Source organism: Trichoplusia ni, chromosome 2, assembly GCF_003590095.1.
Source record: "Trichoplusia ni isolate ovarian cell line Hi5 chromosome 2, tn1, whole genome shotgun sequence".
NCBI lineage: Eukaryota > Metazoa > Arthropoda > Insecta > Lepidoptera > Noctuidae > Trichoplusia > Trichoplusia ni.
The window spans coordinates 6927420-6949921 of record NC_039479.1 but is presented as its reverse complement, the minus strand read 5'-3'; the positions used below and the strand labels follow the sequence as shown (position 1 = coordinate 6949921).

Here is a 22502-nt window from a genome sequence, read left to right as displayed (position 1 = left end):
TTTTATATATAATATATGGCATGTTACTTTTCTAAAGGTACATTTTATTTATCAGATCATTTTGTTCACAAATTGAGCACCTAATTACAAGGACGGCAAAGGTTTCTTATATTGTACTTAATTAAATATTCTATTGAGAATTATTACACTGTTAAATTATATCCTAAAAGTAGGTGTAAATGAGTAGTCTTATTTTTTTACTTTTCAATCAACATTACAAAATAGGATTTATTTTCTTATTATTTAAAGTTGTTCATACAAAACGAAGTATTGATTGTCACAAGTAAGTTACGTAAAAATCAGTTGACGTTTAATGATTAAGTCCATTATTTATGTCTTACTAAAAAAGCAGTACGAAAATTATTTACATAGGGCTATTTTTTCAGTAAAATAGGCTAAAATCATTAAAATGTTAATTTAAGAATCCGATTCAATGGAATGTCAAAAGTTTAAATTGCATTTTGGGCGTTATCTAAATTTATTTAAATTTTTATTTGCAATATCAGTTCCTTTATCAGGAAAAGCATTTTAAATGCATAATTTACTATTTTAATCATTTTAAATGCTCAAAAATGCATTAGTCTTTTACTAAACAATATTTGTGAAAACACAATTAAATAGTGTAAAAAGTTCTACAGTTTTTAGAAAGTTTTTCTCTTATGTACGTGTGACGTCGACAATATCAGTTATATTTCAACCTAATTTTAATACTAAAAATTGTTAATAAAGTCATAAGAATTCGCATTTCACGATGCTTGTTTGTCATTTTAAATACAGAAAATCAGTTATGTATTTGAAGATTGTTCTTATAGCTCGTCGCTCAGCGACTAACTCGCATATTGAAGTTTCTATTCAGAAAAAGGAACTCTATTTTAAATTCCATACAATGCAAAACGGTTTGTAACACCTGATACCTTATTTTCAAGCAATTTTAACACAATTTAACATAATCCGAATATCGGTGAGAGGAAATGGCAGTCTTTTGTAGCATATCGTCTCTTAGATGAGCAATTCAAACTTTAATCACAGTGCATCACAACAAAACAAACAGTGCATAAACTCTTACTTAAGGCAAAAACAGATAAGCATCATTTCGAATCATCTTTGACCTTTTTATTGAAACCACAGTCAGGAGCTCTAAAACTTTTCATATGAGCAGTATGTAGTTAAACATATAAATGTCTATTTTTATAATTTAAGACAGTGAACCAAGTCCTTAAACTGCAGCGGTTTACGGATACAGCTGGCAAAATTACGCTCATCTGCTTTCACCTTTACATAACCATAATATTTAATAGTTTCTGCATATTACACGAGGCCCTTAGTAGCGTTGAGTGTGGCTCTTTGTTCCACGCCTCGTATTAAAGTTCCGAGCAGGCCTTCCATCTCATTCGCTGTTTCGCGCAGTTGAGTGTTGTCGAAACATGACTCTGGAAACAAAACAAATCAAAATGTTTTTATTTCTAGTAGCCCTAATATAGGTGCTTGAGAAACATCATATTACAGAGGTTCTTCATTCTAAGTGGATACATCGAGTATCGGATTATGTAACCCACTTTTAGGACATCGGGCCAAAAAATTATCTACAAAGCTGGCTTGAGATCGGCCAGGCTTCAGGACTCAGTCAGAATGTAAAAAAAAAAACAAGAAATACATGAGGTTCGAAATTATCAGTCACTGGTGACCTACAAATCACTAATCACATGCCTCGGTGACCGCTGACCAACACACACAGGTTTAAAATCATAGCGACTACTATCGACTTACCATCCATAGCGAAGTTATTAGTTAAGATCTGCTGCAGTCTATCCAGCACGGTATCGAGATCAGCATTGAGTTCCTTCATCTTGTCGTTACTGTTCTCTACAGACTTGATGTCGGCCGCGTACTTCTTCTCCACTGCGGAGAGCGACTGGCACGTCGTGTCCGCTTGACGGACTTTAGTTGAGCGACGCTTGTCTGGGAGGGATTCTGTTTCTGGAATGTAGCTTAATTGTGAGTAGATGGAAATATGACACATTTTACTCCCGTCATTTTATATTTTGAGCTTCTGACTTGCGATTATGAGATACCGTGATTAGTTAAAATCAAAATCAAGTTTTTATTTCAAATAAGCCGTTTTCCAGGCACTTTTAAAACGTTACAGTAGTGACTCTAGTAGCATGGTTCCAAAGTGTCATTAGTATTTTCTCACAGCTGCATTAAAAACACTATGTTACTAAGTATGTAGCCAAGAAGAAATAAGCAGAACACAATATTTAAAAAAAACAATCACGAAGTCTAAATAAAAGGTTTTAAATTTAAAAATTCAAAAGTGAGAACATACCATTATACCAATTACTGATATCATTCATGGAGACAGTGGATATACTATCCGAGGTCGCGTGCACTACAACCGGCTTCAGCGCATCGCCGGACATCGTCAGAAGGTTCTGGCTCTCTTGCTTGGACACCACAGAGAAGTTCCCGGAATCCAAACTTAGTACTCTCGGTTGGTTTTTGATTTCTGGTAGTTTGGACTGCTTTTCACTGTCTAGAACTGGTATGGGACTGAACAGGTCGAAGGCTTGTGGTCGTTCAGCTTTGTCTGGTTTCGAAGTGGTCTCCTGTGCTATTGATGGCTGGCTTGATGATAGGTTATCCTGGGAAGTTAAGGTATGTTGATTTTATGATGGATGTGCTAGTCAGCTGACCTACTAGGTTGTTGTGAATGTTTAAATGAACAAAATTGATTATGTTCGAAATTTTTGAACAAAGCCTATCACTGTTGTCTATTGTAGTTATATTAAGTTTGTAGGTTTACTATACGATTTGTTAACACTCGTTATTAGTTAAGTGGCTTTTAGAAAACGATGTATTATTATTTTTTTACCAAATGAGTTAAAAAGTGCCAGTACAATGTTCTTACCTTCAACAACTTAAGCCTATTGATCTGTGTGGATATGTGATTCCAGTGCGCCTCCACTTTCGTTCGCAATTCATTGTTTTCAGTATTCTTTAAATCATTTTGCAGTTGATTTGATAAGTCTTGTAAAGCCCTGTAGATAAAAATATTTATTTAAGCATAACATTCAGGATTAAATAATGTCTGTTTCAATATGTGACGGCTGTAGCAGAATTTAATGATGATGAGTAAGTAGCAGTAACGCATAAAATGCGTGCCTAGCTATGGAAAAACTAGTTCGAAATATAAAAATCGATTGTAGAGCTCTTGTACGTGGGTCGGTGACCGAAGCAACGTTTTATTCGTTCAAAAGTTAAATGAACCACCTAAGAAAAGATCGTACTTATTCTGTGTTTCCAACTGCGTAATAATATCCTGTAGCATAGAAGTCGGGTTATTGGCATTATTGCCAGATGCCTTGCCCACAGTAGATGTGAATATGGCCGGCTTGCCATCTTTCCTTCGTTTTAAAGAAGCAGTGTCCACTTTGTCCGTACTCTTCTTAGAGCCTTTCTTTGGCCGTTTCTTCTTTGTTTTCGTACAGAAGAAAAATCGCTTTATTCCTTTTAGGAGGCCGAGGCATTCTGATGATTTAGGCTGAAAATTATGGTTTAGGTTTTGATAATCGACAAGTTTATCACGAAAATGATTTTGATTTAAGGTTGAACTCTGTACTTGCTGGCATATCAATTTTTGTTACGTCTCTATACGAGCTGGGCAAAATACGGGCTGATATAGTAATGATATTAAACAAATGAGAAAACTTCCAAATTGCATAGCTATTAACAAGCAGCATTAATAGACAGCTACGTTTAGCAGGTGGAAGTAAAATTACCATCGCAAAAGTTGAACTTTGAAACTATCTCATGGGCAGGATACCAGAGCAAACCTCACAACAGAATACCATATTTACCTGACTTTCCATAATTTCATGAACCAAATGCGTCTTCTTATGGCCACTGACCGTCGTCAGATCCTTGTCATATAAGTAACATTTCTCGCAGAAATATACGTCACTGCATTTAGCGCATTTGAATTTCAACACCTGCAAGTCAAAATAATAAGTATAAAAAAAAACGAACAAATTATGAAACTGGTTTAGATTTTATGCAATGATTATTCAAATTTGCATAAAACTTGCTTAATTTTTGTTGTTTTAACAATTTAAAATAAGCTCAAAAATGATACGAGTAAGTATAATAGAATATCTGTTTTTTTTTTGGATCGTAATATTAATAAAACAAGCGCAGTAAAAACTGTATGGCCTTTACCTTGAAATAGGTAAATTATAATTTGATTAAGGCAACTAATTTCAGAATAATGTTTTTCACTGGCGAAAAGTATAAATCAAACCAGTAAGATGATTAAATAATTCTAATACCTATTGATTTATTGACACATTTTATTTTCATATTAAGTTGTACTTTACAATCTAAAGTAAATACAGTAACGACAAATGTCTTCAAAGTATACCGTAATACGTATTAAAAGATCGAAACCGCAAGAAAACCACACAATGTAGCCTGAATAAGCTATCACTCATTGAAGAATACAATATAATGCACCGTGACAACGGCAAAGGGCGGCAAAAAATGTAGGAGATAAACAATAACATGTAGGTGAAGGTAAGTAAGGTGTAGGGGTAGGTACAAGTGTATTGTAACAGGTGTAACTGTATTGTTACAAATATAGATAAATGTTCCTTTGAATGGAAGGTTACAATAGAAATATGAAAGGGGCGTGTGATGCCGCAACAAATTGTTGCAGTAAACAAAGTGTATTTTGTTAATCGCGCTAATCTCAGGAACTACTGGTTCAAAATTGAAAAATTATTTTTGTGTTGAATCGACCATTTGTTAAGGAACGCTATAGGCTATATAACATCACGCTGTGACTAATAAGAGCAAAGATAGATGTGGAAAAAAACAGGGAAAATTATTCATCTTTGAGGGCTTCTGTTGCGTGCGCTGCGAAAACGGTTTAAAATTTTCTAACCACGTGGACGAAGTCGCGGGCAACAGCTAGTTTTAAGGAAGGGTTTAGCGGTTTAAAATTTTATTTTTACAAGTATTAAAAAAAACAGTCTCATACAGTAAATTCGTAAGTTTAATTTGCAGTTGTAACGACTCCCACACAGCGGAGCGTCCTAGGTGCGTGTTAGCGATGCAAAATCTAGACCTCAGTCAATTGTGATACTATTTCTCTGCCAAACAAGTAAGAGACCGGTTGGTCGAACCATAGTATACACGCTTGAGAACCAAATACGCCCAACATAGATAGAAGCCACTTTGGCTGGAGTAGTAAAGTTTACCTGTATGAGCGGCTGCGCACAGAGCGCGCAGAGCGCGGACACGCTGGCGCGGCTGCGGCTGGCCACCACGCGCTGCGCCGCCGCCAGCCAGCGCGCGCTGCCGCAGCCCGCCGCCGCCCACGCGCACACCGCCGCGCCGCTCACGCCCAGCATGCCCGCACTCTACACAACACACACATACAACTTTCAACTCTATGTAACATAACATAAAAATCACATGTTTCAAAATCTGATTAAACATCTATAAGAATCATTGTCAATGATAACTATGGCCACCAGTTTTAAATAAGTTTAAGCAAGAATAGAACTGCATTTAGCAGTTAAATAAAGAATCTTTGTGATGGTGTGCAATTGAGAAGGCCATGTTCAGCAGTGAACATATATTATATGGGCTGATGATGATGAAGGAATCCAGAATATCTTAATAATGAAACAACCAGAAATATTTAAATCCTCCCTACATACCTTAGCAAAACAGGCCTCAACATCTTCCTTCACATGGTCACAGCTTACACCTAAATACTCAGACAAAGCAGTCACATGCGTCAAGAGGGCCGACAGCCTCTTTGGAGACACACATCCATTGTGGTCCATACAACAGTTGGATAGCGCCACCCATTTGTCTGCTGCAGTTTCTTCACTTAAGATTATTAGAAGGGTCTTTGCAGCTAGCACTCTTATTGGCTCTTTTCTATCCCTGTAATATAGATCGGTCATTAGCGGAGCTAATTTAATTTGTTACTTTTGTATACTTTCAGGATAAAAAGTGAGGTAAACCAATAAAACAGATAACTTGAGTTCTGTGTAAATAAATTAACTTAAGAATTTGTACTTCTGCAATATAATCTTATATCTAATCTGCAGGATTGTACAAAATCCATAACTTGAAACTTCATTAAAATTGTTTTTTTTTAATACAATTCTCCAAATAGCCGAAAATTTCAAAAGCTTTATTCTATTAGTTATTAGTATACATACCTATCATAAACATTAAGCAGCAAGTTTATCACCAGGTCCACAGCCAGGTCAATATCTCCAGAGAATAATCCCTCCTTCTCCGCAGCAAAGTATATGTCTGCTAGAACTGACTCAAGCTCTGCTGTGTCTAGAGATAGACTGCTTTCTGATAGACTCAGTTGGTGTCTAGCAAATACTCCTGAACTGATGCGAAGAGGAGGAACTGAAATGTATTTATATATTAAAGAGGTCTTGATAAGATAAGGTCCTAAAATGCATATTTATCATAGGTTTCAGTCATACAGAACTTTCAGAAATAATTACCATCAGAATAGTAACGAGGTTAAAGTTAACTTACTTTTTTTACCACATCTATTCCATATTTGAAAATAAACACAACATTAGTAGCTTATATCTTCGTAATTAGACACTAATCAAAGAATATACTCCTTAATAGTCTTAAAGTGTAAATATTGTGGTGAACATTACCTCTCAGATGTTTCTGTAAAGTATATATTTTGAAAGCGACCCGGTATGCGCTGTATTTAATTGCATCGTGCTCCTCAAGTGATTCTAAAATCTTCTTGAACTCCGGATGATCATATTGCTGTTTTCCAGTCACCTCACTTAAACAAAGTTTTGAAAACTTAAACAAAGTCTCTACATTACGTACTTGTGCGAGTGAAAGTTATACGTACTCGATATAAGTTGGATATCCAGACTCATTTTCCACCTTTTTCCAACTGTTTGAGTTCATTTCGATTTCATTTGTATTTAAAACATTAATATTAAATAAAAAAAACCGTGTCATAAAATTTCAGCAAAATAATCTAGGACTTAACCGTCATTTACAGTATTCAAAAAATCTAATATAAAGTGAAGAACTGTCGAAAAACTACCTAAAGTTTAGACTGCGACAGAGTCAAGTGATTGGAATGCGGTTATTTCTCACGCTTCCTATTGGTTAAAATAGGATGAAGCTATGCTTTATTGGTTGGTTAAAATACTTAAATTCTGATTTCTAAACGAAAGAACAGCAGCAATTAAATCGATAAATTTAACTTCAATCTAGTTTGACCAATTTACAATAAACGTAATGTTCATACTTTTTTTTTATTTAAAAAACTTAATCCCAGTCATTAATTTAAAAACTTAAAAAGTCATCCACATTTTGTCTTTTTTTGGAACTGTAATAATGAGCTTTGTGTACGCGCGACGCGTACAACGAAACGAGGTTTGATGACATTAGTTAGTTCTCTTTGACAAATACAAAATTAATGCCCATAAGCACCAATCAGAAGACAGTTACTTTTGTTTACGTCCTGTTATAGCCAATCATAGCAGTGTATCCATAAGTAATTTTTTCAATCATTTTCTCTTTGTAAAGGAGACGCCATTTTGCAAGCGTCACTTGGCGGCGTGTCGGGTTTCCGCATTTTGACCCGAAATACCTTCATTAAAATCATAATATTGTTTTGTTTCGTTTAATATGTCGTATCAATCAAGTGTAGCGCAAGACTCTTTAGCTGCGGCACAATTGGAAATGACCGGTAACCCCAATGCATTAGCGTTGCGTCGGCCATTCGACCCGGTGGCGCACGACTTAGAAGCGAGTTTTCGTTTGACACGGTTTGCGGACCTCAAAGGAAGAAGCTGCAAAGTTCCTCAAGATGTACTGGGAAAACTGGTGGAATCATTACAGCAAGATTATTCCCAACAAGACCAGGACCAGTTTATGCATGTGGCGATCCCGCGCATTGGCATCGGTTTGGATTGCTCGGTGACGCCGCTCAGACATGGAGGTCTTTGTTTGGTACAGACCACCGACTTTTTCTATCCCCTAGTAGACGACCCCTACATGATGGGAAAAATCGCATGTGCCAACGTACTTAGCGATTTATATGCAATGGGAGTAACAGAATGTGACAATATGCTTATGCTCCTCGGTGTGTCTACAAAAATGACCGAGAAAGAACGTGATGTTGTCATTCCTCTTATAATGCGTGGCTTTAAAGATTCTGCCCTGGAGGCTGGAACATCAGTCACCGGAGGACAAACAGTAATTAACCCCTGGTGTGCTATTGGTGGGGTGGCTACTACTATTTGCCAACCCAATGAATACATTGTTCCTGATAATGCTGTTATGGGTGATGTTCTTGTATTGACTAAGCCTCTTGGTACCCAAGTAGCAGTCAATGCCCATCAATGGTTAGACCAACCAGAACGCTGGAACCGTATTAAGTTGGTGGTCTCTGAAGAAGATGTACGCAAGGCTTATCATCGTGCAATGGACTCTATGAGCAGATTGAACCGTATTGCTGCTCGTTTAATGCACAAGTACAATGCACATGGCTCTACAGATGTCACTGGCTTTGGTCTTCTTGGTCATGCACAGAATTTGGCTTCACATCAAAAGAATGAAGTGTCATTTGTTATTCACAACCTGCCAGTGATTGCTAAAATGGCTGCAGTAGCTAAAGCTTGTGGTAATATGTTCCAATTGCTGCAAGGACATGCTCCAGAGACATCTGGTGGACTCCTCATCTGTTTGCCAAGAGAACAGGCAGCCGCATACTGCAAAGATATTGAGAAGCAAGAAGGATACCAGGCGTGGATCATTGGTATTGTGGAGAAAGGCAACCGCACAGCCCGTATTATTGACAAACCCCGAGTCATTGAAGTGCCTGCTAAGGACTAAATATCCTTCAGTTTGAGACTATTGCAAAATTTTATATTTTTTAAATATGACTTCTTGAGAACTGGATAAATTTAAAAAATTTATTTTGAATTTATTATGTATAACTTGATTAAGTATTTTAGTTTGATCTTTGATTTCCACTGTTTTCTTGTAAGATAACAAGTTTACATAAAACAATTTTAATAGGATTTAAAATTGATGTAAGAAAGCTTTTAGGAAACTCAATCTAGTGACTATTTTGGTGTTTATAATTCTAGATAAGGTATAAGATGTAAGAAAACAATTCCATTAGGTACACATAACCTATTTGTTTTCAGCTTGTGGAATGTTTCTGCAAATTGTGAGATAAGTATAATTATTAGAATAAAGTTATTTTTCAGTCAACATGTAGTTTTATTTACTGTAAATATTCTCAGATTTTTAATTAAGATGCTTGCACTGTGTGTTAAGTTTGATGAAATCAACTAATTAAGTATTCATAGATACAGCAAGAATGGTATTCAATATACTTGAGTTATATGATAATTGAATTGAATGTGGTAGTTTAATTAACTGTAATATGTTAGGCTACTGAGTATTAAAAAGAATCTTGACATTGTTTCTAATCAAATAAACTGATGTTAACTACTGATATTAAGACTATGACCTGTCAAATAAAACTAACTTTTTAATTTCTTTTTTTATTCATCAATGTCTAGTTGAAAACAAGGAATATCAGCTATTATCGCATCATAATCCAGACAGAAAAGTTCAGTATAATCAATGTTAGTATGTAGGCATGTTGACATTTTCCTACTATAGTCCAGGCTATTAATTTTTAACACAATATTGTTTTGTGACATAAGTGTAAAGATCTAAAATTTAAAATAAAAAAAATACATGACAAAGGTAATATATTAGACAAGCTTCATAAGAACAAAGTATTGGCCAAACCAATCTCTTGTATTCCATTACAAATAATTTTAAATCACAAATATTCAATCCTTTTTTTAAAGAACACACAATTCAAGGTTACAAACTCCACTTTAAACTACACAGATTTAAACCTCATAAGCTTTACTTAATATAAAACTATTAACCTATAACATAGCTAAATGTAAGATGCCAAAAAGATGATATAAAATAAGCATTTAATTTTGAAGAAAGGAATATGTAGCAGTGCTGATAAAAGAATATTTTTTTTGTGAATGGTGAACTAGTTGGTACAACCTAACTGCTGTTTTTCTTTTGCATGACGGCCTAAAGCTTCTTTGCATGGTGTAGTATGCAATCCGTGTACCTCCCAAACCACAACATTTAAGTTGCAATGATCTGCTTTAGCAAAATATATCTTCATGTTGTCTATGTAAATACACAATGGTAAAATACGAATGATATTTAATACATATGTATTTTGATGTTACTGATAAATTGACTTTAAAAAATTATATGCTACAAACAGAAATATTTAATCGAGGCACCATCAAATATTGCATAACTAAGATTTATATTCCAAGCGCTTAAATTACTGAACACATTCTTAATTTACTTTGTTAAGGCTATTGATATATTCCATTCGAATTTTATGGACTCTAAGAAATATTTATTGCGTAAAAACTTAATATTAAAACTTGGAATGAACATAATTCATACAGCAATTTTCCACTAAAATACAAAACTTACAGCCACATATAATACGATAAAGAAGTTCAAAGATTCTAATGTAATGGCACTTGACAAATAAATGAATTTATTCCTCCCAGAATACACGAGACCAATGAGTTTCAAGAACCATAGTATAATTTGACTTAAAACTGTGTAATATAAATGTCAATACAAAACTGCCATACACTTGGTAAAGTCTATAACTGAAGCACAAACTAGGTGGTTTGTTAGCAGATCTTCAGTTGAGCGGAGAGTTGATACAAGGCCTCTTGCGAGGTCGATTGTCGTCGCCGTTTTGTTCGATGTGGCTCTGGTCGCGCTTTTTCGGTGAATTGTTGTTCTGTAATGTTAACAGAGTTTAAATCAGAAAAACATTAACAGATAATAGTTCGGAGTAATCTCCAGTGACCCAGTTTGTTTAATTATAGTTATGTGAAACTGAACTTTGTAGTTATTTGACTTTAATTAACCATATCTTGTTAACACAAGTATCAAAATAACTAATACTGAAATGATTTGTTTCTATCCTTCTTTTTTAAATTATGGATGGTAACAATGTTGCTAAATCAGTTTTTGGCAATATTAAAATTTCTAGCTTTGGAAACAACAGTCATATGAAATTAAAACCAAGATTTGCCCTAAAAACAAACATAAATAGACAGCATGCCAAATTATTATAATTATCTGGGCAAAACCATCTCATAAACCTACTATGTCGAATTAGGTTAAGATATCTGTAATGGCAAAGTAAATGTGTGTGTGATAAATAAAATAAAATAAAATAAAATAAATTATTATCATTATATTTTTTATAGGTGATGGCAGCCATAGGTCACAACAACGTAAATATTTTAATACTATAATCACAATTAGATAAACACCCTATCTGATGTCCAAACAGACCTTTAACCTTTGAAATGAGAAACAATAGTACTGAAAAGTAATAAACTTGTATCAGGGCTGTTTGATTAAGACTTTTGTAGTGTTAATGCCTTTAATACTATTGCTGGAATAAAATGCAATGAAAATACAGTAATAATCATGCAGCACATATATATATATATATATATATATATATATAAGTATAATTATATATTATAATATTTACCTTTTTCTCCCATTGCTGATGAAGGTATCTTAACAGTATATTTGTTTTTTCTGTAACAATAACTGAAAACAAACAAAAACATTCATTTCGACAGCTCTAGGACGAGACGAAACGTAATTCATTTTTCAATCAATAACAAGTTAGCATGTCATTAGGTTATGTTATGGCTCAATACTAATGACCTACTAAATGTTCTCGTGAGCGAACAATCGGCCAGTAATGCTAAACGCAATATAGAATCGTATACTCAACTTTGTTCAGATGGTATATCCTTAGTTGGTAAGTATATTGACGGTCTTTTAGAACAATTTCTGATTCCATGGTCCGTATTGAAAAGAGTGAAGTTGTGCTCGTCGTACGACGGTAGATCCTTAAGGAATTCCATCACCGACTGTCGAAATATCACAAAATTAATAAACAATCTTCAATTGGCAAAATCAAGGACCAAGCATGGTGCGCAATACAATCACTTGTACTCGGCGTATGAACGGAAAGGCATCACTCACCATTATAGACCTATAATGATATGGTCGGTACACGTTACTTAACAATCGACAATTTGATAAATCAAACAATAAAGCCAAAATAATCAAAAATAAAATTCTCAACGATCGCTTGCACGAGCAACCAGATGAGAATGACAACTATTTATTGACAACCATGTGGTGTTGCTGCTTAATAATTGGTGAAAATTAAAATGAATAATTGCAATAGCAAAAAATTCATTACACAATATTTAATCAATATTATATATAGACCTAGTATTCACGATACACTAAATCGAGGTTTAAAAAAGTGAATTTATGTAAATATTAAGACATTATAGAAAAGAATAACAATTTTATCATTTCGTCTAAATGACTTCAAAAAGCATCTGGTATTATATCCTCGCCTTTAACATTTCCGATGAAAAAAAGCGGCAAAATTTAAATCTTGAGAAATTCGTTCTAATTCCACACATAAATTTTAAATAACTCGTGGTTTAAGATTTTATTTTAAAAGTAGTTTTAAGTAATATTTTGTAATGTATAGTATCATTAACTCTAACTTTAACAGAACTTATAACCCAAATAGCAGACAAAATGCTTTGTCGGATATAAAGAAGTTACTAACATCTCGTGATACAGCTGCACAGAACAAAGCCTGTGGGTATTTAATCGAAGTTATAAGCCGTTATAATAAAAATTCAAACGAAGGGGCTCGTATGGTTGAATATTTACTTGAGAATGATATTACTGTATTCTTGTGTGAAGCCACTTCGAATTTAGATTTTACGCTCTTTCGGTAAGTTGGTACCTAGATAGTAAGTAGTAGTTTTATTCCTTTACTTTAACCTTTTTTAGTTTCAAGTATTTTCAACATCAGGTACAAATAAACACCCTTGTTAAAGATGTTAACGCGTTCAGACCAAATGTATAATGAGTATCTGACTACTGCAGTATGAACGCATAAGTATGAAAATAAATACACACAATCGTAACTGACTATAGGTACAATGGCTTGAACGCTTCTTTGAGGTAGGATAAAATTACTCGCATCGTGTAGTCGTCCCAAAGAGTATGAAGTGCAATACTGTAGTCCGACTTTGATTCCCTAGGTCCATATTAACATGCCTCCGTTTACTCTGGCGTTCGAGACAGTTTTTTGCTTGCGAACACGCGGCGCACGCGATGACGGGCGTGCTGCGCGCTCTCGCTCATTACGCCAGCAGCGGCTCGAAGCAGCCTGTCGATGTCTGCTTGCATTTCTTGTGTGATCTACTGAATAGGTGAGTTGGTAAAATGGAAACTTTTTTTGTTTTGTCAAGTCTTGAGTCAGATTTTAGCTAGGGATGAACTTTTGTAGTAGTAGGTATGAAAAAATCCACTTTCTGGTAAAAAAGAGTCTATGTATACACAGCGCCTTATCCAGTACATATATTATGGACTAAAAATATTTACTAGTGTTAATGTTATTATTCCATTTCCATACCAATTAGCGTTTCTTTTATAGGTACGGTTACTATGTTAACTCTTATTACCTATGTATATCCATGTGGAATTCCAGAAGTCAAAATATAAGAAACGCCTTAAATGTAAAAAAAAAAATAGTTCCTTTCATCATACTTAATTTTATTATTAATCCATTTCTTTTCCAGCGTAGCTATGAACAAGACCACACCACCGCTCTCCCACCAAAGTGCTTACAGCACAGTTCAGCTGCTCGCTTGTCTGAGCGCCCTTAGTACCCGCATCAGTACCAACCCCAACACGATTCTATCCAGCGCTTTAGTAATACACAGCTTAATATCCTATCAGCCAGACAACTTAACAATTAACACAAATACAGCGAACGCTTTACTAGAAGTGTTAAAGAAATGGTTCGGTCTCCTAATGGGAACTTTGAACCATTACATGTTGGTCGGAGATAATACTGATTCTGGAATGTTCTACGCCGTTATCTGCCAGCTCGGGTTGGACGTATTCGGGTAAATATTGATTGGGAATGTTTATTTCTTTTGTTTTATTTATATTTAAGGATTCCATTAGTGTCTAGCGATGATTAATAATGAGCATTGTGTCGTATTTAGACCGGCATCGGCAGTTTGGTTCTGCGCCCTTGCGCTTATGATCATTCAACTGCTGTTCCAAACTCGTTCATAGTTTAATGTCACTAAAAGTCTTATATAAGACCATACTCTTTAGTGGAAAACATTAAAGGAATAAAAAAAAACTGGATTAGAGGCTGGCTAACGTGCATATAAATAGGTCGTTCTTAATGAAATATTTATCGCCCTGTCGCCCATTAGAAACTGATAGGATTTAATCCTTTTACCATGTTTATAATCTAGATCTGTTACTGCTGGCTACTATAAGAAACATTAAATTTAATAACATCACACTGATATTATAGAGGCGAAGGTTTGTGAGATTGTATGTATGTAGGGGGCACGTACTTATTACAAATTTTGTCAAAATTAGACATGAAGGCAGCTGAAAGTGTAGAATTATTCTACACTTTCAGCTGCCCGCTATATGGGCTTCTTAACCCGAAAACATGTAATACACCCGTGGGGTAGGTAAACAAGGTACAAAGTACAATATATCTACGCGGGTACCATCGCGAGGCATAGCTAGTCGGACAATATAAAGGAATCAACAGGATACAATTTCTTATCAGCTGTCGACACTTGCATCTACATAATAATAATTAAACAGGCTTCTCATATTGATAACGATAATGCAAAGTGATTTTCTAGACTCATAAAACTGGTTGGCCGCGATCAGAAAGCGGACTTCGTTCAGACGATATTAAGTGATGATCACGAGATAAACGGTTTGAGACAGAGCTTGGCGCAAATGAAGGAAGCTGTTAGTCTTGTAGTAGCTGAACTTGTTGGCTTTACTAAGGTGAGTTGAGACAAGTTTGAAGGATTTATTTATTTATTTTTGGGACGATATTTTCGCTGCACTTAGTATATTATTGGGTGGAAGGAGCCTCCTTGTGGTTTTGGTCGATCAAAATTCAGTAAACCTCTCTCCTCCTCCCACCCGGGGTAAGGATAGACTATAGGGATGTGTCTGGAGGCCGGACTTATCAAATCTATTTCGTCGTACTCGAGAAATAGATATGATAAGTTCTGAGAAAGACAGTAAAGATATATGTAGTTTTACGTATGTTTAACAACTTTGAAAACATGGTTCATATACCAATAAGTGGCCGTTAGAGAAATTGTAAGAGCATTAATTATCCCAATTAGCACATTACAACCTGAACACAAATTTATTCATCGCTATCTCGCTGTTTCCTTTTAAACAAATTATCTTTGCAAAATAGATACCTTGTTACCGGATAGTGTTAGACATTTAGATTAGTAGACTAATAAGGAGAAGAGAGTAGGTATATTTTCGTTATTAAAATGGGTAATTTAATTGACTTGATACGTTCTTAAGTTTCAAATGCTTAGTACGAAAAATGTCTTTAAAGTAGACCTTAATAAGAGTAAAGAATTTTAAGATTATAATATATCTAGTCTATACAACTCCTGAAATGTTCACAAAAATAACACCTAGGTACGTGAGATTTGGTAGGTAATTTTACGAGTTTTTAATTTCTTACACAAGTTTCAATTTTCGTGTTGGGTAAGAAAATTGAATCCTTATTTCATTCAAACGTTACACTCTAATTAGTTAGTCTTATACCTTTTTGGGACCTTTTCAATTTTGTTAGACTAGTAAATTGCTCTTTCTTTTAGGAACATCAAACACAAATTCCAACGGAGGAATACAATCAGTTCTTGAGGCTTTTACTAAGCTACTTTTATGACCATCCCAATGCGGAAAATGTTACCGATTTTTGTGACATGCTTTTTTCTAAGGGATACCTCATGATGCTGCCGCAGGTTCAAATAAATAGGTATGCAATTCTAATCGCAAAAAAACTCTACTTAAAAAATACCTTCAAATAATCTCCCACAGATCTTTGGTAATCCCATTAATTGCATACAGATTTTGTTGTTATTTTCATTACTGTAATCATCTCTCGTTTTACAAGAGATGGTAAAATAATTTGAGTTCAAGGTGGATGTCATCCGAGCATCCTCTATAAAACAAAATGTTATAAGCTCACTTCACAAGCTTACAGGATACATATCTAATTTAATTTAATCCATTTTATCATTACAACTTTTCAATTAATGAAGATTTCTTTTGTAAAAATAAACTCGTATTTTCAGAAACGACGTGTCAGTACGCAAAATGAGTACTCTCGTCCTCGGAGAGTTGTTGAAAGTTTTAGCCGACAAATATCTGATGGTGAACGACGTCCACACTGCAACCTGCGCCAAAGACATACACGTGAGAAGAAAACTATATTATACTAAAACAGCTAATGGCACCATTGACAAAGGGTGAATGTAAAAATGCTTAGGAAGCCTGGATTCCAAATACTTAAATGTGGGATTGTTTGCTGCGTGCAAGCGTGGTTTATGAGAATGTGCCTTTGACCAGCAGAGGCAGATTTACAGTCTAACATTTACAAAAGAAATTCAAGCACATTTACCTTGACGAAAATGTAGAGCAACAACCGCTTCGAAAACTAAAGTCAACCAATTTGCTTATCGAAGGATAAGTCCTCTATACCTCATTTTGGGTACTTCAGTAAAGTTTTTTTATAATGTTCTATAGATGGGCCTTATAGAGTTACAGTACGGTATAGAGCGTCCGCATCGCATCGGTTCGCAGCTACAAAAGAGCCAGCCCTACAGCCTGCTCATATACATCTACTTCTACTGCCAGTCCTCAGAGAAGTATCTATCCTTTCGATACTTTTGTATCTTCTTCAGTATTTTAATAAGTCATCTATATTTCTAGTAGTTGTTTTATTCTAAAGTAGAGCTACAGAGATATTCAAAATGGGCAACTGCATAAAAAAGGTGGCAACTATACATTTGTGTTGAGTAGAAAACTTTTCCTGTTTCTCTCTCAAAACATTTTATAAAGGAAACTGTCAGAAAAAAAAACAGAAAAATAGTAACATATTTTCAAAACAAATACGTTCAAAAACAGAAATCTATTTCAACATGTACAAGTAAAAACCTTATTCACTTTAACTTTATTTTTCTGTCCAGTCCTGAAGAAGCGACGGCACAGCTTCTGCCGTACCTCGTGGAACACATCCTGAAGCTGCCGAAGTCATTCAGACCACCTCCTTACATTATAAAAGCACTTTGGCTCGTGTTTGCCGTATGTAGCACCTGGTTTCATTTACCAGTACTATATTTTCAGTCTTACATTTGAAAAGAATATTATTCTTTTGAACGAGAATATGAAAAAGGAAACTTGTCGCTAATATTTCATTTTCCATACCGCAACAATGTGCAGCAGTTTGATATAGCGAGTTTTTCCTACTTAGCGATATCTAAATACATAAAAAAGAAAAGTATGTCTGAAATGTTTTTAGTCATCTATCTGACGGACCGAATAGATGTATACTCAATTATTTCCCGATATTATGTTTTTTGGTCACTATACACTTTTCAGTCTTTCCATTACCAACCCACAACAATGAAATCCCTTTACAACAGATGTCGTCCATATCAAACGGCTCCCTGCAGTCTCTAGACGAGCGGGTCTACCTAGAGAAGGCCACAGACCGCCTGGTGACCATGCTACACCCACAACCTTCAGTGTATTACACGCACAACCCCGCGATACTGCTGTGGGCGTTCACATCACAAAGGATCTCGCATTTCGTGCAGTTGGCTGTTGTAAGTTGGACTTATAGTTTAAATAAGAATTAAGGAAAAAAAGATAGTTTGGTCGACGACAACTTCCAGAAATGAAGAGTTAAACATTGCCTTAAAAATTACCTTTTTTAGTAATTCTCTTCTTTCGACATAAAAACTAAATAAATTGGTAACCAAAAAGTTGAAATATCCTTTTGATCTTGAAATTCTTAAACTTATTGACTCATAAAGATAAAAGCCACTCACTCTCACTAAAACGCACTCTGAATAAGAGCCAAATATAATATTTTTGAAGCGAGATCAATTTTCCGCTTTCTTACTTCCAACATAACCAACCTACATTACCGAATTAAAATATTCAGTAATCCCTTCCATTCCCCAATTCCCCTATCCCTATAGCTAACCCAATGGCTGAAATCCGAAGACTCTCTTCCTACCGACCTTACAACCCAACCCGCAGTATGGGAGTTGCTCCTAAACATCCTGATACAGTGTACAGACAAGACTGTAGTGGGGAACGGTATAGAGGCCTTACATGTGTGCTTGGAAGACGGTGATGATGAATCAAGGCAAGACTTTGCTGTGCTCGTGTGGTCCATGTTACCGAATGTACTGTCTAAAGTGCTGATAGACCCTGAATGTCAGATAGGTAGAAGTTTTTTAGCCATTGAATATTTAGTTTTTGGAATATTGCCCATTAGGTATCGTAAAATCTTTGAATTTTTTTGAAACCATATGTTCTCGTTTCGTGGAAATTCGTTATGCTATTAAATCTTTATAGTTAAAAACATTAATTTCTCCCTTTTTTGTAATCATCTCTTTTTACATTTAGTAATATAACCTAGTAACTTTAATTCTATCGTCCTCATCCATAATCCAGTCAATAATTCCAAACTCTTTAACAACCATCATCTTTCCAGATTCCAATATTTGCCATTTCCTAGATCTAGCAACAGAATTACCGCCTCTCCAAATAGATCAGATAGTGTGCCTCAAGACAGCCGTACTGATCACAGCGATATTCTCCAAGAACCTTCCAGAACATTGTGATGAAGGCATCAGGCATCACTATGAGTATGTGTGTATGAAGCTCGGCTTGTATCTACTGAGTATGGCTAACCAACAAAATGATAATAGAGGTAAGATTGTAAGAGTTTGTTAATGGATTTGGAGATCTAGAGTGTAGTCTTGAAAAGTTTACTATGGGAGTGTATGGAAATCGTTAGGTAGAGATTAGATAAAATGTCTATTGAGTGGACGCATACCGCATCATAAAGGTCAAACCTAAAGTACCTGCACGACCTATGCTTGTGCATGCCATTTAAATTTCATTCATTTCATTACAGAAATACTGTCGAAATTCTTAAAATTATACAGAGAAAACAATTTGATGAATGATAATTGCTTTGGTTCTAAGTTAATACTAAAAATCCAATATATAATATCATCTTTCTAAAATCTCTCTCTTCCCTATTCTCCAGTTCTCTTAAGCTACACAAACCGCGTCGGTTTCCTGCAAGCTGTGTTATCGGCCGCCGACAGCGCGGACGAGAGAGTCGCCTGCGCAGCGCTACAGCTGCTCTCCTATGTCATACACTACTTCACCAAAAGCAACTACCAGGTTAGACTGTTTTTTATACGTATTTTTGTAACATGTGTAATAATGAATATTACTACTTTTTTCTTCTATTTTTGATAGATTGCCTCAAGAAGTCTAATTTCTATAATTATTATTTTTTTGTATTTCTCGTCTTTGGACCTTTTCAGGTCCAATTGACCTTAACTAAAAAAATATGATAATTTACTTTAATCTCACATCTTCAACTTTCTCATATCTTTGTGTGAAAATTTGATTTATCCCAAAAAAAAGAAAGCAAAACTTCAACAGAAAAAGTTTTCTTTTAAATTTCAGCCAAAATCAGTACTACAAATCCAAACCCATTTAATCATAAGAGCCTTGAAACGAGACAGCACTAGCGAGAGGGGAGCCTCTCTATTACAGCTGGTATACATGGTGCTGAATACTGGTGCTAGTTCACCTCTAGCGTTGGCGTATAGTGTGGAGGAGCGGCCTACAGTGAGTGCGCAGTGCAATGCCTTGAGAGCGTTGATGTTCCGGATACAGCTGATGCTGTGTTGCAGGGTAAGCTCATTCATAATTCATCTATAAACAAAGATTCTGTCTCCATTAAATCGAGAATCGGTTTGTTACTAGCAATGCGCTTAAAATTCTCATTTCGTTTTTGAGTCATACTGTATTGAGATAGCTTGTCAGTAATTTTTCATTGATATAATTTTATACAAAATCATAATATACTCAGCTCGACAGCTAGTGACGGTGCTATTAAACATATTAGCCACCAGATTAGTTCTTAGCTAATCTATATTTTTTAACAAAGGTAATTTATTTGGGTCATCTGGGAATTGTCACTTTGTGTTACAAAAAAAAACAAATCCAAAATTACAGGACTCCAAAAACCAATCATCAGCCGGTTGGAAAACTCTCAGCTCGATCTTCAAACACGCTATAGTAACCAAGAACGACACTAAACTAATAGCGACACTCACATCCCAGCCTTGGACACACACACTCATACATTTCCAACTCACTCAGGGACAGACACAAGAGTTCCTAACATTCACACAAAACTGGTTGACATTGCTGAAGATCACGATCAAGAAGTACCAAGAAGTAAAGAGGATACAACTGGGAAAGCACAGCTTGGTGATCAAGACTATGGTGATGATGAAGAAGAACTTGGACGTGAACGGGGAGTTTAAAGATGTGGCTGAAAAGCTATTGGTGATTGTGGATGAGATTCTAGAAGATTCTGGGATAAAACGTGATTAAAATTGCACAGCACAACAGTTCTGACGTTTTTTAATTTATTTTATTTTTTCAACCATCCAGGATAGATTGAAAGCTATTTTGCAAATAATTTTTTTTTTGTAATTTTGCCTTTTTTATAAACTCATTCAAATCCAACTCGATAAAAGGTATCACCTTAAGTTGTGTCAATATTGACCCTATTTACACAATTTTGGGCACCTAAATGCCTACTTAGTATTCCGGTAGAGCGGGTATTGCGAAGCGACTATTCCGCATTTACGGTAATTTTATTTTCAAGCACATTCCTCATAACCCATTTATTGTGCAATCATTGGCAAAGCCCTTCATGGAACGGTACAAGTTACACCATTACTCTATTATAAAATACATTGTATTCAAACGTAACGTGTATGCAAAATTACTAATTAACTTTCTATTTTAATGATTGTCCAAAATATTCCGGAACCACTTTCCTTGCGCTTTCCAAAGGACGAGAGAAATTATATGGTACAAGCCCATATGCGTAGGCCACTTGTATGGAATAGGAATGAGCGTGGAAAGCAAACACAATAGATATTAATTTATTTATCGATGCAGTTAACGCCTCACTATTTATATGCGGACGATTTATATGGCGTTTTGTCATATCTCTAGAGAAAGCAATAGCTTAAAGTTAATCGTTAGCACGCAGGCGCATGTCTTGAAATTAAGCAATTTTATTGGCAAAGGAATACCTTACACAAGGACTTGTGCTGGTTACCTACAACTAAAGGCTTAATTACATTTGCAACCGTATTTACCTTTCATAGTACAAATTCGTAAGAAAATTACAAAATAGAAACTTCTGAACCAGTCGATGGCAAATAATTTGGTGCAAATGGTGCAGCCACTAACGTTCGTATAGGAAATGAATAATCTAACATCACATTATCGAAAACGAATGAAAATCTTCAAATCTATACTAATATATAAAGCTGAAGAGTTTGTTTGTTTGTTTGTTTGTTTGAACGCGCTAATCTCAGGAACTACTGGTCCAAATTGAAAAACTCTTATTGTGTTGAATAGACCATTTATCGAGGAAGGCTTTAGGCTATAAACCATCACGCTGCGACTAATAGGAACGAAGATACAATGGAAAATGTGGCAAAAACGGGGAAAAATATTAAACTTCGAGGGCTTGCGTTAAAAAATTCCTAACTTATGTATATCTTCTAACCACGCGGGCAAAGTCGCGGGCAACAGCTAGTACAGGAATAAAATTCTTATTGCAACGACGAAAGATGAGACATTGTCTTGTTAGGTCAGTACATTTGACCGATATGATAATGTTAGCGCTCAGAGGGCTCAAAGTAATTTAAAGTACCAGTACTCTTAAAATAAAGTACCTACCACCAATAAAGCGTAAATCCACAAATGCTTTCAACACTAGTTGGCACCAAGAGTAGACAACTAGGCCACTAACCACATACATTACGATCACCAGATAATAAACGTAACAAAAGAAATGATAAAATAAAGCCATCTTGTCAAACAGAGAAAGCAGACATTACTGGCCCAAGCGTGAAGCGTTCAAGTTGCCTGCAAATGCTAAAAAGGCAAGGTTTTATGCTTCTACCGAATAAGAATACTCTATTAATTAGTCTTCAGTTGAATATTCGCGAATTAAAAGTAAACAACGGTTGTGAACGTTATGAGCGGTAAATAAATTCCATCGGATCGTTATGATCGTCCAGTGGTCAATTATCTTCTAGGTTTAGTGTTCGTAATGTTTTAAAGTAAGTTCG

General features: G+C 35.3%; 4 protein-coding genes across 4 annotated transcripts; 2 read left to right on the top strand and 2 right to left on the bottom strand.

Annotated features, from left to right (window-relative positions):
- Positions 1-59: 59 nt before the first annotated feature.
- On the bottom strand, positions 60-7130 carry LOC113505618 (dystrotelin-like). Its single transcript, XM_026888412.1, has 11 exons — positions 6911-7130; positions 6702-6838; positions 6234-6435; positions 5721-5952; positions 5256-5417; positions 3858-3989; positions 3288-3541; positions 2909-3038; positions 2327-2642; positions 1768-1977; positions 60-1430 (listed from the first exon to the last, which is right to left on the bottom strand). Exons 1-11 carry the CDS (start codon positions 6967-6969, stop codon positions 1309-1311), a joined length of 1956 nt encoding a protein of 651 aa, XP_026744213.1. The 5' UTR covers positions 6970-7130; the 3' UTR covers positions 60-1308.
- Positions 7131-7593: 463 nt separating this feature from the next.
- Positions 7594-9294, top strand: LOC113505542 (selenide, water dikinase). The gene has a single exon (XM_026888316.1). The coding sequence runs from the start codon at positions 7702-7704 to the stop codon at positions 8908-8910; it is 1209 nt and encodes a 402-aa protein (XP_026744117.1). The 5' UTR covers positions 7594-7701; the 3' UTR covers positions 8911-9294.
- Positions 9295-9741: 447 nt separating this feature from the next.
- LOC113505550 (DET1- and DDB1-associated protein 1) lies at positions 9742-12314 on the bottom strand. The gene is made up of 4 exons (XM_026888328.1): positions 12169-12314; positions 11915-12053; positions 11663-11724; positions 9742-10894 (listed from the first exon to the last, which is right to left on the bottom strand). Exons 1-4 carry the CDS (start codon positions 12169-12171, stop codon positions 10793-10795), a joined length of 306 nt encoding a protein of 101 aa, XP_026744129.1. The 5' UTR covers positions 12172-12314; the 3' UTR covers positions 9742-10792.
- A 336-nt stretch (positions 12315-12650) lies between these two features.
- On the top strand, positions 12651-20756 carry LOC113505529. Its single transcript, XM_026888291.1, has 14 exons — positions 12651-12946; positions 13260-13430; positions 13800-14129; positions 14901-15051; positions 15897-16057; positions 16377-16497; positions 16828-16949; positions 17271-17385; positions 17727-17909; positions 18288-18537; positions 18809-19027; positions 19370-19509; positions 19801-20031; positions 20356-20756. The coding sequence occupies exons 1-14, from the start codon at positions 12687-12689 to the stop codon at positions 20737-20739; spliced, it is 2838 nt and encodes a 945-aa protein (XP_026744092.1). The 5' UTR covers positions 12651-12686; the 3' UTR covers positions 20740-20756.
- The last annotated feature ends 1746 nt before the right edge of the window (positions 20757-22502 follow it).

Excerpts from the sequence above, each read along its gene's own strand:
- LOC113505618 (XM_026888412.1), bottom strand. The coding sequence starts at position 6,969 with ATGAACTCAAACAGTTGGAAAAAGGTGGAAAATGAGTCTGGATATCCA. Across the intron at positions 3,542-3,857 it reads ATGAAATTATGGAAAGTCAG|CCTAAATCATCAGAATGCCT; the intron begins GTAAATATGGTA and ends CATAATTTTCAG. Across the intron at positions 1,431-1,767 it reads TAATAACTTCGCTATGGATG|AGTCATGTTTCGACAACACT; the intron begins GTAAGTCGATAG and ends TTTTGTTTCCAG.
- LOC113505529 (XM_026888291.1), top strand. The coding sequence starts at position 12,687 with ATGTATAGTATCATTAACTCTAACTTTAACAGAACTTATAACCCAAAT. Across the intron at positions 12,947-13,259 it reads TTAGATTTTACGCTCTTTCG|GTCCATATTAACATGCCTCC; the intron begins GTAAGTTGGTAC and ends TTGATTCCCTAG. Across the intron at positions 16,498-16,827 it reads CCTGCGCCAAAGACATACAC|ATGGGCCTTATAGAGTTACA; the intron begins GTGAGAAGAAAA and ends AATGTTCTATAG.
- LOC113505550 (XM_026888328.1), bottom strand. Across the intron at positions 11,725-11,914 it reads GGATATACCATCTGAACAAA|TTATTGTTACAGAAAAAACA; the intron begins GTTGAGTATACG and ends GTTTGTTTTCAG. Across the intron at positions 10,895-11,662 it reads ATCAGCAATGGGAGAAAAAG|AACAACAATTCACCGAAAAA; the intron begins GTAAATATTATA and ends TTAACATTACAG.
- LOC113505542 (XM_026888316.1), top strand. The coding sequence starts at position 7,702 with ATGTCGTATCAATCAAGTGTAGCGCAAGACTCTTTAGCTGCGGCACAA.